Source organism: Etheostoma spectabile, chromosome 1 (assembly GCF_008692095.1).
Source record: "Etheostoma spectabile isolate EspeVRDwgs_2016 chromosome 1, UIUC_Espe_1.0, whole genome shotgun sequence".
Lineage (NCBI taxonomy): Eukaryota > Metazoa > Chordata > Actinopteri > Perciformes > Percidae > Etheostoma > Etheostoma spectabile.
The window spans coordinates 449,308-465,725 of NC_045733.1; the positions used below are offsets into that span (position 1 = coordinate 449,308).

General features: G+C 40.8%; 1 protein-coding gene across 1 annotated transcript in view; it reads right to left on the bottom strand.

Annotated features, from left to right (window-relative positions):
• Positions 1-581: 581 nt before the first annotated feature.
• Positions 582-16,418, bottom strand: part of tln2a (talin 2a) — an 84,002-nt gene continuing 68,165 nt past the window's right edge. The window contains exons 38-57 of the mRNA XM_032519734.1: positions 16,071-16,252; positions 14,517-14,649; positions 13,798-13,899; positions 13,270-13,440; positions 13,011-13,157; positions 11,490-11,591; positions 11,038-11,157; positions 10,614-10,760; positions 9,177-9,343; positions 8,118-8,301; positions 7,822-7,947; positions 6,482-6,598; positions 5,377-5,562; positions 5,124-5,231; positions 4,454-4,559; positions 3,655-3,779; positions 1,820-2,008; positions 1,545-1,727; positions 1,304-1,429; positions 582-1,120 (exon numbers count right to left, since the gene is read on the bottom strand). Coding sequence (XP_032375625.1) covers positions 992-1,120; positions 1,304-1,429; positions 1,545-1,727; positions 1,820-2,008; positions 3,655-3,779; positions 4,454-4,559; positions 5,124-5,231; positions 5,377-5,562; positions 6,482-6,598; positions 7,822-7,947; positions 8,118-8,301; positions 9,177-9,343; positions 10,614-10,760; positions 11,038-11,157; positions 11,490-11,591; positions 13,011-13,157; positions 13,270-13,440; positions 13,798-13,899; positions 14,517-14,649; positions 16,071-16,252 — 2,850 coding nt within the window. The 3' untranslated portion in view covers positions 582-991. The remainder of the gene's footprint in view (positions 1,121-1,303; positions 1,430-1,544; positions 1,728-1,819; positions 2,009-3,654; positions 3,780-4,453; positions 4,560-5,123; positions 5,232-5,376; positions 5,563-6,481; positions 6,599-7,821; positions 7,948-8,117; positions 8,302-9,176; positions 9,344-10,613; positions 10,761-11,037; positions 11,158-11,489; positions 11,592-13,010; positions 13,158-13,269; positions 13,441-13,797; positions 13,900-14,516; positions 14,650-16,070; positions 16,253-16,418) is intronic.

Consider the following 16,418-nt stretch of genomic DNA (forward strand, 5'->3'; position numbering starts at 1 on the left):
CCTTCTATGGTAATATGTTGTCTTGTGTAGGAAAGCATTCACATGGTAACGTAATGTAAAACATTCTTCTTGAGTCTGAGCGACTGCACACGATGACGTCTATAATCAAGAGCTTAGACAAACATGTAGAGTTTGTTGCGTCTTAAAAAGACATTTTGCGTGTGGAGCCCATTAATATCCACATAAAAAGAAATGACTAGAAAGAAAGAAACGTTGATTATATCCCTTGAAGATTTCCCAAAAACAACGGTCCATCATTTAATTTTACAGTATGGTCCAATAAACACCAAAATGTATCTTATTTTCCTTTGGGTTAATAACAACTGAATTTAAGTCAAGACACACCACATGATTTAAACAGAAATTAAGGTGCCCAATTGGAGCAAGAAGGCCAACATTCATACAATATCAGAGTACCGAAAAAGCTGAAATATTTTTGCTGTCCGGGTGACGCTGCAGTTAAATGGCTATATCACATAAACGGCAATACAATCAATTCTTCATCTTAGTTTATGAACAAGAGCTGCAATTTGTAAAAAAAAGAAAAAGAAAAAAAAAAAAAAAAAAAAAAAAAGAAAAATCCGTAATAAAAAAATGAAAGACAAAAAAAAGACAGACTGAAGCTTATGGGCAAACATGAGAGCATGATAGCTGTGCGGTTTGTCCCGAGCATGTCACATTCTGGTTCAGATTGGATCAGTCAAAGAAATTATGCCATATATGAGGACAAAAAAGCAGTTCTTCAGTTGAATCACCACAATCTTTATGATAGTTTTTGGGGAAAGTAGCCAGTTCCATACAGTAGTATTTCAAACTTGCAAGTAGATGACTTTGAGAGATTTCCATGTGAATTGGACTCACCGCAGACTTGGGCATTCCTGTTTTGTTAGATCAGTCGCAACACATCTGAAGTCGCTGCTGGCCACATACCTGTTCAAGTGTGCCAGTAAAAAAAGGGACACAAACACAGATGTGCTTCAAGAGAGAATATTTAGTTGTTGTCCTCTCGTAGTTCGGTGGGCAGGAACTTGTACTGCTGCTGCCTGATCTGAGCCAGTTTCTTTCTGGCTTCTTCCAGCTCTCTCTCCTTTCTCAGCATCTCCTCCTGGGCTGCAATGATCTAGACAGACAGAAAATGTGAATTCCTCAGCTGCGGTATTACAAAGAATAATCAACTGGGGCTGTAGTAGATGGTAAAGATTATACTGTTAAAACACCAGCAATAACTGAAAAAAGTTGGAAAGATTTCCTGTTTAAATAACAAGAGCTTGTTATGTTATTTGATGCTACTTGACGTTCTTACCTGTGCTATTCCACCCACAAACTTGGTCTTGACCACCACGTTGTCTTCATCTGCTTTGTCAAACGCTGCCTTCTGAGCGGCCCGCACCAAATTGTCTGACGCCTTCTTTACTGCATTCCCAGCAATCTATTTAAAAAAGAGATCAGTTGAGAACAGCTAAGAGTAGCATAAAAAAGAATAGACAACAAACGAGAGCACTAAACCTGCTCCATGTTATGAGAATGAATTGTCTGTCCGGTACCTGTAGTCTCCTCATTGCCTCGGAGTCCTGGTCAGCCTTCACCTTACAGGCCACCAGCAGCTGGGCAGTAGAGGCTGCCACCTGTTTGGCTGAAGAGATGAGCTTCTCCTCGCTTGCATGGCCTTGCACCGAGGCGTTGGCTGCCTCACACAGGTTGCTGGTCGCTGCCGCTACCATACGTGCCTGGAAGAGAGAGGCAGAGAAAGAAAATGTTGTTGGCAAAATTGTGCCTCAGATTATTAAGCGTGTGAAATGGTCCTTTACTACACACTTACAGCTGAGATGAGCCCCTGGGACCACTGTCCATCGTCCACAGCGTTGGCAGGGATGAGGCCCACTTTGCCCTGAGCCACCAGCTCTCTCTGGGCAGCCGAGGCTGATTTGACCAAAGCGCTGGTGGCTGCAGCGATGGACTTGGCAGCCTCTAGGATCTGCTCTTCGAAGTTCAGCGTCTCATCAGCTTGCTGAGGGGTAAGGAAAACAATCAGTCAGACAGGATCCTTCATGCGATTGTTAGTTTGTTACTTTCAGTACCACTCAATTTCAAAGTGGAATGTCACGTCAAATCACTACTCCTAAATGTGACTCTGGTCAACTCAATCTAGTGCCACTAGAACTATATGCTATAAACATTTTTTTTTTTTTTACTTTGGGATGGTAAAAGTTACATATGATTAATGATTTACCCATCAATACTGACACACGGGAAAAACAAAAGATGACTTCCAAAAGCTTCACAGAGCCAGATTTTTAAACAGCTGATAGGGAGCTAGATGCAACTGAAGAAGAAAAGAGACTCTGCACAACAACAAGGCTCTGTCAGTATTACACATCCAATCACATTTACGTCTGCCTGTTTCTCTCACACACACACGGACACACGGACACACACACACACACGGACACACACACACACACACACACACACACACAGTGTCTGTAGACAGAGCGGGACACTGTAGGAATATGTTTGATATATAGTTGGGACTGAATAACAACCTAATATATCAAACATATCAGACAGAGCCCTGCAGAGAAGGCCTCCGGTGGTGGGGGCAGGAAGGGAAGGAGGGGAGGGGTTAACTGGGAGCCAGAGAACATATACTGGGACAGGCTTTAGCTAGAACCAGCACGGATGGATGGATGATTGGCAGAAGAGAGGGAAACATGGCAGAAGGGTATATGGCTGAAGAAAATATAATGTGGTTTCAGTGAGTTTTCAAAAACTCAATGGAGGGAAGCATCAGCTAAAGAGAGAGAGAGAAAAATTGGATGTCTAATAATGAGTGAAGGGTGAGTGCCTGAGTGTTATGGGAAGATCAAATTAAAAGATTCAGGTAAAAGCAAATGTAATGGGAATATACAACAGGGAAGACACGGCACAAGACACAGAGTACCCTGTCTGTGAATGTCAAAAGAACAAAATGGGTCATTTTGTTACTATGAAATCACAACAACTCCCAACATTAACACTAAAACTTGAATATAAACCACCATAAAAAAACAGACGTGTTTACAGACAGGCAGGGAACATTGATAAAGTGCTAAAAAAAAGCTTAAAAAAGGTCACAGAAGGCTTGTATCACGTGGACGCGCCGGCAATATTGTTGTGGTGACTTAGAATTCCTCACGGGGGCGGCAGAAACTACGCACTATAGCTTTAAGCAAAGGATCTGAGTATTTCTAACACCACTGGAAACTACTAAACAGTATAGAAAGCGGTTAGCATTAGCCCAATGCATCAATAATATCGCACCTATTAAATATATAATAATGAAACTTTAAAAGGAGGCCATCTTGCAAAATAAATATCATATACACACTATACATACAGTACATATATACACACACACACACACACACACACACACACACACACATATATATGCAGTACACATACATACATACATACATACTGTACATACACACATACTGAAGATACAAACAAATGTATTTATTAACCATTGTAATGAACACTTATTTAACTTGCTGTGATATAGCTTTTAATTATGATTTTTTTTAGTTGGATAAGCATCTAACACAGTTTTGGCTGTATCACCTTCACCTCTCCATACACTGACAGTGTGTTATGAGTCACGTGGTCACCCACCTTGGGCTTGGCTCGGGGTTTGAGCTGCTCCAGCTTCTTTGCTGCCGCTTCGATGGATGCTGCTGCTCCGAGCAGCTCCGTCTCTGCAATCACTGTTGGATCCTCGGGGTCAACCCACTCTGAACCTGAGGCACGCACGCACACACGGACGTAAGATTAAGATTTCAATTTGAACATAGGATTTAAAAAAAAAGGAAAATGTTAAAAAAATATATATAACACAAAAGCAGTGTGTTAAAAGATCATGCCCCACAACAATAACAACACTGTGATCACACAGAAGAAGAAAAAAAGTGTCACACATCACTGCATCTCATGCATAGCTGATGTAGTTCACAAACTGCCAATCAATGCAATGAAGATGGAGTAATTTATATTTTAAATGAGACTGCACGTGAAATGAAGCACGACGGATGGAGCTGACTGAGAGCAGCTGGATTTCAAAATGAGTCAATGTTAGCGCTGAGGAGAGAAGGTGTCGAACAGCTCACAACTGGTGAAATAAGTCACAGTACAGGAAACAATGCTAACTTACCTCCATCTGTAGCAAGAGAAAGAGGACAGGGATATTACTTTATATTATATTGTTTAAAGGAATGTTTTGCTGTCATTTGGGAAATTCTCTTATAGATTCAGCAGTCTCCTACTGGGGGATAGTAAACAATGCCAGATTTGATTGGAAACTTCATTAGTAAAAAAAAAAAAAAAAGCAACAGTTATTGATAGATTATTTGAGTTTAACAAATATAACACTGTGGAGTTAGCGTGAGAAGTATGTGCAGTGTGTATGAGCCCTTACCTTTCATGGCCTCAGCGGTCTGGATGAGCTCTGTGACAGCTCCTGCCACACGTTTGGAGCGAGCTGCCAGATGTTGCTTCTGATCTGCAGTGGGCTTCTGCAGGACCTATACACACCCACACACCCACACACCCACACACCCACACACCCACACACACACACACACACACATTAAGAACAGACTATTCGGGCGCATATATAAAAAAATATTAATTATATTGTAATATACGCCTAAAACTCTATTCTCCAACCTTACAAAATGTGTGTGGCACAGCATCAAACCACAAAACTTTAGCAAATGTCTGACTATATCAAATATGTCAGGCTGAACGTCAGCTAAATGCATGTAAAGATTGATAAGCAAAATCTAGAATGTTTTGAGTTTATGTAACTGTGCACTCGTAAAATGATGACATCTTGGGTTTCAATATTTCACTGTGAGCGTCATATAGTTTCAAAGAGGTGTTGGAAAATCAGATGAAATCAGAGGAAACAAGTAATCTGATAACTTTCATTCAGTACATACTGTCATATCTTTTCTATACTGGAAAACATGAAAGGGGGGGAATAAGACATATTTCAGCATAAGCTGAGCATAATGTCTTACTTGTAAATGCTAATAAAGAATATCTCTTCCTCTGAAGATACACTGACACACTGTGCAACCTACCAATAGCACTTGTTCCAGTAGATCAATGTATCCAGTTGTACACTCTGATCCAAACATCAGCGCTCTGTTCTTCACCTCCTCACTGACTTCTGGATGATAGGCCGCTTGCTGAAAGAAACATATATGCTCTAGATTCAACAGGAATGATACACTTTCCTTTTAGGAGTCACTATATATAAAAAGTGTATATTTTAGTCATCATGTAACACCATAAAGACATGTATGAATTATTATGTAAAGGGGAAAAAAGAACCTTGCAGGTGGTGAGCATGTCGGAAATAGCCTTGCGACTGAGGTTGGCTGTATGGATGATGTCCTCTTGCCGGGCAGAGTTCCCAGCAGCCACTGCTTTAGCAGTTGCCATGGTGATTCCCTTAGTCATGCGAATGAACTCCTCAGGTGTGGTCGTCTTGTTGGGAGCATCCCTGGATTGAAACACCTGTGGACGACAAAGTGGGTGGGTGTTATCTGACAGCTAGTGTACAAATCTGATTGGATGGCTGGTTAGCTGAATTTAAAGGCAAAAAGCCAAAATATTACTCTTAAATCATCAAAGCCATCATTCAGCATCAATCCATCATATGTAAAGTTGGTGACACGGGTGATACTGTTGTAGGGTTGGGTAAAATCTGTATATTATATCAACATTAACATATGAGGCCTTAATAACATGATATGAGACTGATACGAGATTCCTGGTTTGAAAGGCTGCATTACAGTAAAGTGATGTAATTTCCTGAATTTACCGGGTTAACAAGCTGTAATGTTATCTGCCTTTCCCCAATTATTCATTGTATTTACACTATTGATGATTATTTATCAAAACTCTCATTGTGTAAATATTTTGTGAAAGCACCATTACACCATACAATTTTGCCGCATTATTGACATTGATGTATTTGGTCAAAAATATTGTGATTTTCTTTCCATTTTCGGGGTGGCAGTTATTCAGTCCGTCAGGAGTTGGGTCGGCAACAGGAGGGACGTCGGTTCAAGTCCCCGTACGGACCAAAGTGCTGAGTGTGGAATGATGGCTGGACAGTTGCCAGTTCACCGGGCACTGCCAAGGTGCTCTTGAGCATGGCACCAAACTCCACCAATTGCTCAGGGTGCGTTTCCATTAGTTAGGGTCAGCCCCGTCATTCTGACATCTCTCCTATACATATGTGCATGTATAGGAGAATGTGTGTGTGCTTCATGCCTAAAGTGGGGGTAGTGTGTTCTAACAACAGAGTGAAAACAATTGTAATTTCCTCACTGGGATTTATTAAAAAGTAAGAATAAATAAAAGAAATATCGCCCAGCTCTATATTGTTGTCCAATATCCTTCCTTTCACATGCCCTACACCCGTCCTCACCGCCAATTCCTGTTTGATACACTCGATGGTGGCCTCCAGTGCTCTGGTGCCCCGAGTGGCCTCGTCCTCTACAGCCTTGACTGTCTTCAGCAGGGAAGTCACGTTGGTAACCATCACCTACAGATATCATCACAGACACACAAAAAGTGAAAAATGATTAAATCGCTCATTCACATCCACATTTCACAGCAATGATGGAGTACTAGAGCATGTTTATGTGTCATGATGACCAATGCAAACAAATTATGTACAGTAGACCCGGGAAATATAGTTCAATCCATTTTGAGTCCATAAGGAAAAAAATTATTAGTTTATATCTGTGATATTGAGGAGAGAAAGAATAAGAAAAATACAAACAGAGACAAAAACAACCGATACCTACATATCACCACATCCAGTGATTGTTCACACTCCAAATATAGGACAGCTAACACGATACATGTCTCACAGTGGCTCCACCTAAAATGTCTTACATTCCAAGCATTTTCAGAAAACCTTTTTGTATGATCATGGCTTAAAGCCCAGAGTGTTTTCTTCAATGGCTCAAGCATTGCACAGGACTACAAGGGTGTACTACATCAAACTCACTGTTAGGGGGCGCACAGCACCCATGCAGGAAAGCTCATTCCCCTCAAGACTTGAAGCTAAAATCTTACAAATGGTTTCCAAGATTTTTTTTCACCTCAGGTCCTTTAAATTGACACACTGAGCTGTGAAAACAGACTTTCTTTCCTTCCAAACTTCACAGCTCGAGGTGATAATGAGCAGCCAGCAGCGTCAGCGGTGGATTACGTGGCTTTGGAAAATGTAAATTGCATATGTGTTGAATCCAAGGATTCAGATGATTTATCCTGGACACAAATATGCCAGTTTCCTGCTATCCAAATTATCAATGTCCTGGCTATTTACATTAGTTTAAGTAATGTGAACAGGTTTCATAATAACAAGAAGGGTGTTGTAGCTAATTAATGGCCTTGTCTTAGCAAAAGGGGAATGGATGCCTGCTATGTATACATACAGAATGGAAGATTTTTTAATAGACCTTTTTCATATCAGGTGCAAGGGAAAATAAGACCCTTATACTCACTGGAGAAGATAAGAGCAATGGCTGCCTATTAGAAAAGAAATTAGCACAACTGATTTGATTATGCTAATTTAATGTTTTTTTGTGATTACATTCTTATTATACAATTAACAAACAATACACTGGGACATAGGAACGCATCCCAGGACTGCTAATTTAATGTTTAAAGACATAGACACCATGTTTAACTGTATATATAATCCCCGGAGATCTTTAAATCAAATGCCATAGTTTCAGGACCTGCAGATCCCCTCACCTTGGCAGCGCCCTTCAGCTGGTACATAGACGGATCGTCTGCTGCCTTGCCTGCTGCACACTTGGTGGCACTAATGAGCTCAGCCAGCGCCTTGGCCACGTCTTTGATAGCATTTATCAGAACCACCTAGAGAAAGGACACACAGATAGACACAAATATATTACAACTCAGCCTGGGAAAGAGACAAAACACTGAAAAGGTTATCGCCATTTACGGGCAATTCTTCCACATCTCTGATAACACAGTAAATAAAGGACAAAAAGAAAGCTGAGGGAAGACAAACAAGGCTGGCTAACCTGTGTCTCAGGGTCATCAGAGCCAATACTGGCAGCTCCCAGTTTGACCACATCTGTGAGCTGGGTAATGGTTTTGGCAGAAGACTGGGCGGCCTGAGCCAACCTGTCCTGACCGGAAGCCGCACCGGACACCAGCATCTTTGTGTCCTCCACCAAGGCTTTGGCCGTCTTCAAAATATTTTCCCTTAGAGAGAAGATGTGGAGGCAGAAAAAGGACAACAAAAGTGTCATTCTTTCAATGACTGAAGCCCTGATCTAGACATCTTACTCCAGCAGAAAAAAAAAATGCAAATGTGTGTAAATCACAGTCATCATATCAAAGACACTGAGGATAGGTAGGATCATGCCGCGAGTCAAGTCTGTTACTACTCTAAAATTGACAAAAAAAACTCCAGGAAGCTACTGCAAAGTTTCTTCTTGATTCTTAAGCAAGCTGCGTGACACAATTTAAAGTTAGTCCGTTGTCTTTCATCCTGCCCCAGCATGGCTTCTCTTCATTTCTGCTTTCATGATTCTATGGTGAGGTACAGTACAATTTCCCGAAATATTATCTGTAAGGATCTAGGTTAATCATTTCTGGCCATAGCTGCATGTACTGTGCCAAGTCTTGTTGTGGATCATTAGATATATATCTCTTTGAAGTAGATTAATTCAAAAACAACTAGGCCAACAACGTTGTCCACAAGTCAGTCAGATTATAAACACATTTACTAAACATTTGCTTAACAGTGTGAGACTTCATAGAAAATGACCAGAATTATTTCATACATTATTATTGTTATTTTTTTTAAATAACACCTCAGGGATCCTGCCTCCAAGTGGAGTCTTTTGTCTAGGAGAAAGAGGAGTAAAGATTTGACACTTCCTCTCTTTTAAACCCTGAGGGAGACTTCCTGCGCCATGTTCACCAGCTAATATGTCATTCTGTCAGTTTCAGATGAAAGATAACCAGAGGGCAAATCGTAGACTCCAGTCACGTCTTGTACTTGTAGACTTAGTGTTTGTCTCGCACAGTTGTATTTGCACACTGACACAATCTGTCACATTTCCTGCTCTAACCTGTGGTCAGCGAAGGACTCGTCATTCTCTGCATTGAGTGTGCCGGCGGAGGCAAACATGATGGTGGTGTCCAGATCAGCAATGATGCCAGACACCGCGCTGGCTGCTGTGATGCACGCCTGAGTGCCCTTGTTGCCTGCCTGGAGGGCCGAGAGAACCAAGGACACCTGAGGACACACACAGACATCACATCCTAAAATCATACAGGTGAGGATATGCAAAGATCTAACCTAAGTCAGGAAGTGTATTTAACGTACCGTAAGTGTTTGAAAAGCAGCTGGATTAGTGTATTTTACCTAATTTGTATGCAACCAATATATTATTTTTTTGAATCTATTTGTTACTGTAAAGTAGTATTACTACAATTTGGTCAGTTGGAGTGGACTTGAACACACCTTTACTGGTCAAAACGGAGCAGAATAAAAAGTAACACACTGCTATGGATTCTGACAAACACTTCCATTTTGCATTATTTGTGAAATGCATCTCCTCAGAACGTGACAAATAATGCATTCAACTGAGAAGCCCAAAACACTAGTCGCAAGAGGATACCAATTTTTGCATTGACAGCAAAACACCATGTCGGTGCAGAGCAAAGCACAACATCGCTCACTCAGTGAAATGAGCATGTGTCAAACTGATTTCGACTCCATTTGTTTTCCTCACCGATGCCTGAGTGGCAGGAGAAAATGATTACCTGATATTTTCCAGACTCTTGCTACTAGAAGAAAATGACTTGACACTTGTTGGGTTAGGAGATTAAAACAGAGCAAGCATGACATGTTACATTGACAACCTTGTTCTCCTCTTGTGATGAAGATGTTAAGTAAAATAAATGAAGAAAAGTCATATTTTGTAATGTATACATCAAATTTGTGGGGATTCCCCAATGCTAAAATCTCTAAAAGAAGTTTGCAGCATCAGTAAGCATGAATTATTTACAGTCTGCAGTGTAATGCATTTTGCCAAGGACAATGAAATAAACATACAGCCTTTGAAGCTAAAGCATGCCGTTAGCAATTGGTTTCTTCCAAAATGTATTAATTCAGGAGGCACGTGATGAAATGAATTATAGCACTAACCCTCTTATCTTGTTGATTCCATGACAGCAGAATCACTTGGTGTAAACTATACAGCTAGAAAATTATGCTTTACTATTCCAGTAAAGAACAACACATTGCAGCGTTAGTGTTTGGAGTGGATCATACAAGACCAAGCAGGAAAACCTCCAACCCTGAGGGATTTTGTTTTAATATACTTAAGAGAAGATAGAAAAGTAATATATTGGGTATGTAAGGAGCAACTTATCATCAATATAGGATATAAATAATTAATCACACAATAATTGACAGAACTATGTAAGGCATTTCTTAGAAATAAAAGATAAGAAAATTTGAACCCAGATTAATTATAGATGATGATAAGATAATACTGTACCTTCTCTGTGACTGCACGGGCACATTCAATGAGCTCTCGTTTGGTGAAGCCGTCAGAGGGAGTGATCTGCAGAGCTCCAGCCTTCTGGACCAGGAAGATGCATCCATGTCCGAGCTCCTGCACTCGGGTCTTAATCTGGAAACCGATCTGGAAAACAGAGAACACGGTACAGGACAAATTTATTGAGCTATTATTGTGCAGAAAAAGGGAATCCAGTTTGTGAGAGACAATTTAGATCACAATTAAATCTGTACTGTAAATGGTTGAACAGAAAATGTATCTCAGCTCCACCATGAAATTCTCCTGTGGGCTTATTGTTCACATTCCATTTTTTATACACATGCAGCTATGTGTGTCAAGGATGTAGCGGAGCTGTATAATAGGAAAGACAATCTGTCACTGGGTGACGCCCAGGCTGTCCTACCTCTTCTGGCTCAGCTGTGTAAGCAGCCAGTCGTCCCTGAACGGCCAGCTGGCTGTAGTCCACAGTGACCTGAGAGGCCAGGCCCCCCAGCTCATCTGGACATGTCACTGATTTGGTCATCTGGGAGATAAAACCACACCGACTGTCAGTCCAAACTAAAACACAAACGTTTACTCCACTTCCCCTCTGGGCTCCTTGTTAATGAACTGTACACAAAGGGGCTGCCTGTACAATAATAATATGCTGTATTATAAAGCGCTAAACGTGTACCATATAAAGACAATATTTGTGACACAAAGTGGTTGGTAATGAAGTACTGAGGTTTTATTTTGATATTGAAAACATTTCATTTTAAAGGTTTTTTTTTCCATCTAATGAAACAAAAACGTATTCCATAGTCAGTTATATTTTCAAAACATTTCAACAATGTAAGCAATTATTTGAACGCTTACCATTTCCTGAGCAGTGACAGCAATAGCCTTAGAGTGTCTCACCATACTGGTCTGGTAATCTACAAATGAACCCTCAGGTTGAGGCGGTGTACCTTCATCCAGCTAAGGAAGGAAGGAGGAAAACACACACACACACACACACACACACACACACACACAACACACACACACACACACACACACCACACACACCACACACACCACACACACACACACACACACACACACACACACACACACCACACACACACCACACACACACACACACACACACACACCACCACACACACCCCACACTTTAGGCGTAATTGGTTTGTCTTTCACAAAAGGTACAAACATCTTCAAACATGAAGACAACCAATCATTCAGGCCTAAGTTCCAGTGGCTTGTTCACTCTAATGACCCTTTAATTATAATAATTTTGCAAGGTGCGCAGGCATCAGTTTATCTGCAAACCAACATTAATGCAATTTTACATTCAAATAAACACTCGGAATGAATGATAAACACCAATTATGAGTTATCACCCAAATCCTTTCTGTAATTACAGCTTTAAAATAGCATCAACTACAAACACATTTGATCACCAGCTTGCAGTGCACACATTTCTGCTAAATTAGACAGCGCTCTGCATCACAGCGAAGCTGAGGAGACGATACAGATGATGCCATGCAGGGAAAGCATGCTGGTGTCAAAATGTATCTACAGTATTGTAAGTATATGATGTACGCCTTATGCCCCGAGTGAGATAGCACCTTATAATCTGCGGTCTTGACTTTGTGACTAATAGTTTAGCAGAAAACACTTTAAATCAACTCTGCAGAGAGTGGCCATTATGTTGATGGATTATCTAATAGGATTATCTTCTTTTAATCAACATTTGACATGCACACGTTGAGTGACATGCGGACAAAGGCTGATCCAAAATGGGACACTTTCAATGATTATTCATGACATGCCCCACAATGGTGATGCTGTTCCCTCTGGTGACCCCCACACCTGAGCCACTTTTTCACTCAGAGAGACGAGGAGGGATGTATTAGTTATTGCTATTCTGTCTGTACTTAAGATAAAATGTGTTTTTTTTCTTGCTTCACAACTTACGTGTTTGCCAATAGTTTGTGACTGTTAATTGGAAAGATGGTCTAAAGGCCTAATTTCCCTCTTTTTAAATGGTGTCATTTGTAATAATATGCTAATCAGTGACTTGTTATGGTGCCTAGGAGACGCTGTAATCAAGGAACACAGGATCAGGAAATCATGAGTGAAAAAAACAGAAGAAAAAAGGAAATCTAAATTAGAAAATGTTGGTTGCTTTCCCTCCAGTTCTGTGTCCTCTGTATTCTATGTACTCATTAACATTTAGTCTATTAACAGTCTTATTAAAGAACAAGACAGTGTGAAGTACTTTGACCAATCACAATCTTGGTATCCAGCCAAACTTCCAGCCATGTTACGGTGTGTGCACTGAACCCTAGCATCAAACATCCTGTAAGACACACCGTGCCCAGCAGCACTTACCTTGGCCATGGCCTCTGCGATGGACTCCACCATTCCTCCCACCATTCCCACTTCACTCGCAGCCTCATTCAGTGTCAGCATGATGTCATCAACTGCTTCCTTCATGAGCTGGGCTGCCTCTGCTATGGCATCATGGGTATGGGATGCCTGTGAAGTGTGACACCAAGACACAAGGGCAAATTCTGATTAAATACCAGTGTCCAGATAATCCTTCCAGGGGTGAAGCAGAAACATATAAGAAAGAGCAAAATGGTTATACCTTTGGGTTTCCTCCACCCTCCTTGGCAGCGTAGAGCATCTGCAGGGCAGACTCAGCCAGCGTCTTAGTTTGGTCCATGAAAGTCATCTGTTGCTGGTGATCCCTCAGCTTGGATGTTACACCCACAGAGGCCTTGATCAGCGGTTCAAAGTAACGGGCCAACTGGGTCACCTGAGGCCAAGGGCAAAAGACCTTTAACGAGTTCCGTGAGAACTCCACAATTTCTCAGCAAATGTTACATTTTCAAATGGACAAGAAGAGATACAGTCAATGAACACCATCAAATGTCATTTAAAGAGAGAAGATAGCATTTTGAATAAAGTGCATTGCCCATGAAACAGTAAAGGAAAACATTTATATTAAATAAAGTAAATTATACTATGGTAAGATATTAAATATTAATTTTGTCTAGACATACCACTCATAACACGTGGAACTGTGTAATAATGCTACCCATTAAAAAGTATTAATGTGTTCCTCCACAGCTATGGTATTTAAGTAAAGTAATTAACTCCCTGCCCTATTTACCTTATGTCCTAGTTGGGAAGCTTCGCCTCTGGCAGCGGTGGAAACGGGGTCAATTAAGTGGCCAATTTCCTGCACAGTGGATGTCAGCTGCTCTTGTAGTGCCTGAAGAGAATAAAAAAAGAAATTAGTTTTTGTCTTGCTTTTTATGTAAAACAGAGCTACATTCAAATTAGTCAGCTGCTAAAAAGCAATAGGCAAGAAACTAAACAAGGAATTATTTGCCCCGAGCCACTTTCAATTTAAATCAAAACTCTTTGTAATGCAACAAAACTGGTGCAAGTGCCCCAAAACTGCTCTGTGCCCAGTTCTGCATTGAAAAAAAAAAATTATATATACACACATCTGCTGGATCCATCCAGGGGGATGCACTGTACTGCAGGTTTGCTACTACAGGGATTAATAAAAGCACGGGTTTGCACTTATTTCCCTGATTTCTGTCAAATGAGATGTTTGTGACTTGGAATGGACAGAGACCTAATTAAAACCACCATTAATAGATCCATAAATTAACAGAAAGACTCTAAATGCAAAACAAGGACCAAAAAAAGAAAAAAAGCAACAACCTAACTGTAAATCTAAGAGGAAAAGTAAAAACAAAAGAGAGTGATAGAGATGAACAACCAGACAAGGACTAACAAATGGAGACAAATGCAAACAGAGAAAGATACAGGTAGTTAGTCTGTGAAAAAATGGCAAGTTATTTCCTGATGGTTGCTTACCTCCAGTGAGATATCATCCCTGCTGGCTAAGTTCTGGCTGACTGCTGCCAGAGAGGCCTGTTCAAGGTCCCGGATACATTTGTTGATGTTATCAATTGATGAGTCGCACTCCCGCTGGCCTGGGGCCTTGTCCCTGAGAATAAAACAGGAACAGGAAAAGAAGAGAAACAGAAAGAAATGAAATGGTTGGAAACAGAAATGGGAAAGAAGTTGAAGGATGATTGGGGGGGGGGGGGGGGGGGGGGTAGAGACAGAGAGGGTGACAAAGAAATTAAAAAGACATATTGGAAGACAGGAAGAGAGAAAAGACGTGTAAAATGTAACATATCCAACACTTATTAAAACACAGACAGGTTCCAGGATGTCTCTTTAACATCTTCTCTACCAGCTTCCTCATCTCATTGCTGCTCAGGTCACAGCTGTAATGTGCCCTGTAGGGTCTCATCACTACGCAAGCCAATCAGACTGGGCAGCCAAATTAGCTTTGACGCCTCTGAGTGGTCTGGGGCAGCAGCCACATCGGCAAAATAAGTGTAGTTGTCCACCCATTTCCATGCCGGGCGGCATACTAAAAGTAAAAATAAATTAAAACCTCATCATTTACGTGTAAGGAGACTAAAAGTAATGAGGTTACCTTTTGTAGGATGCTGGAGTCCATTCCCATTTGTGTTTTTTGGCACCGTAGTTTATCACTGAATTCTATAAAAAGGCCTGGGCCAAACTCCCAGTACATAATTTGCAGGCTATGAAGAAAGACTGTGATAAGCGCATCAGAATTTGAGATGCTAACTTGGCTGCGTGTGAATGCTAATGTGCAGATATTCCGAGCCAAGCAGGAACCTTAAAATTTTGACACAGGGAATCATGGGCGTCAGTTTTGTTCTGACCAAGGTCAGGTACAAAAGATGTGAAAGAGGAGATTACAAATTGTGGAGGTATTTGAACAACCATTTATCACACCATATCACAGCATTTGGTCATCCTTTGTCAAGGACGCTGCATTAGTCTCACAGGCGTTTTATAGAGCAATGTACAAAATGTTGTATGAATCAAAACTTATTTATAATTTTCACCTCCCATAATCCCTTTTGTGTATTCAGAAATAACCATCACTGCGGGGAAACAGAGCACATTGGTGTAATGATTACCCTCTGATGTTTACCTGGCAACCTCACAACAAACAAGAAGACTCCAAGAAGTCAATGATCCTGGTCGTGAATAAGTCCCTTCAGATAGCTACTCGTAACACCAAAACATGTTGTCTCTAAACTATGTTTTTGTTACAGAACAAACAAAATATATTGTATTAATTAGTGAGCTTTGGAGGTGCAGGTAGGCAGATGTTTGTGCTAAGCTAAGCTAACTGGTTGCTGACGGTAACTTTATATTTATCGTACTGACAAGAGTTGTACTATATGTACAAAGTGTGTCATACAAGAACATGCTGAACGACTCATTTGCATGTAAAGTTTGCCATTTAGATCATGTATTTTCTTCCACGTCCCTTCTTTAATTTCCCATTTGTTACATCAGAATACATTATCGCTCACTAACCGGATGGCCGTGATGAGACTCTTAATGGAGTCGGACACAGTGCGAGAGTGACCAGCCAGAACAGACCAGGTGGGCGGGTCTTTGGGATTGATAACCAATGAGCGTGCAGTCTTGAGCAAGTAAGTGGAGCTGTCAAGCATGGAGCGTGCTGATTGGAGGATGGGCTCCTGTGCCGCAAAGCCCTACAGAAAAACAAAGGAAACTTTAGTGAGTGTATGAGTAAATGTAGACATGTATGCATTCATTACAATATCTTTTTTTCTTTTTCAGCATCTGCCACAATTTTTTTTACAAACCTCTATTGGTTAATAAAACATTTTTGAGCTTTGCATGAATACTACAAACACT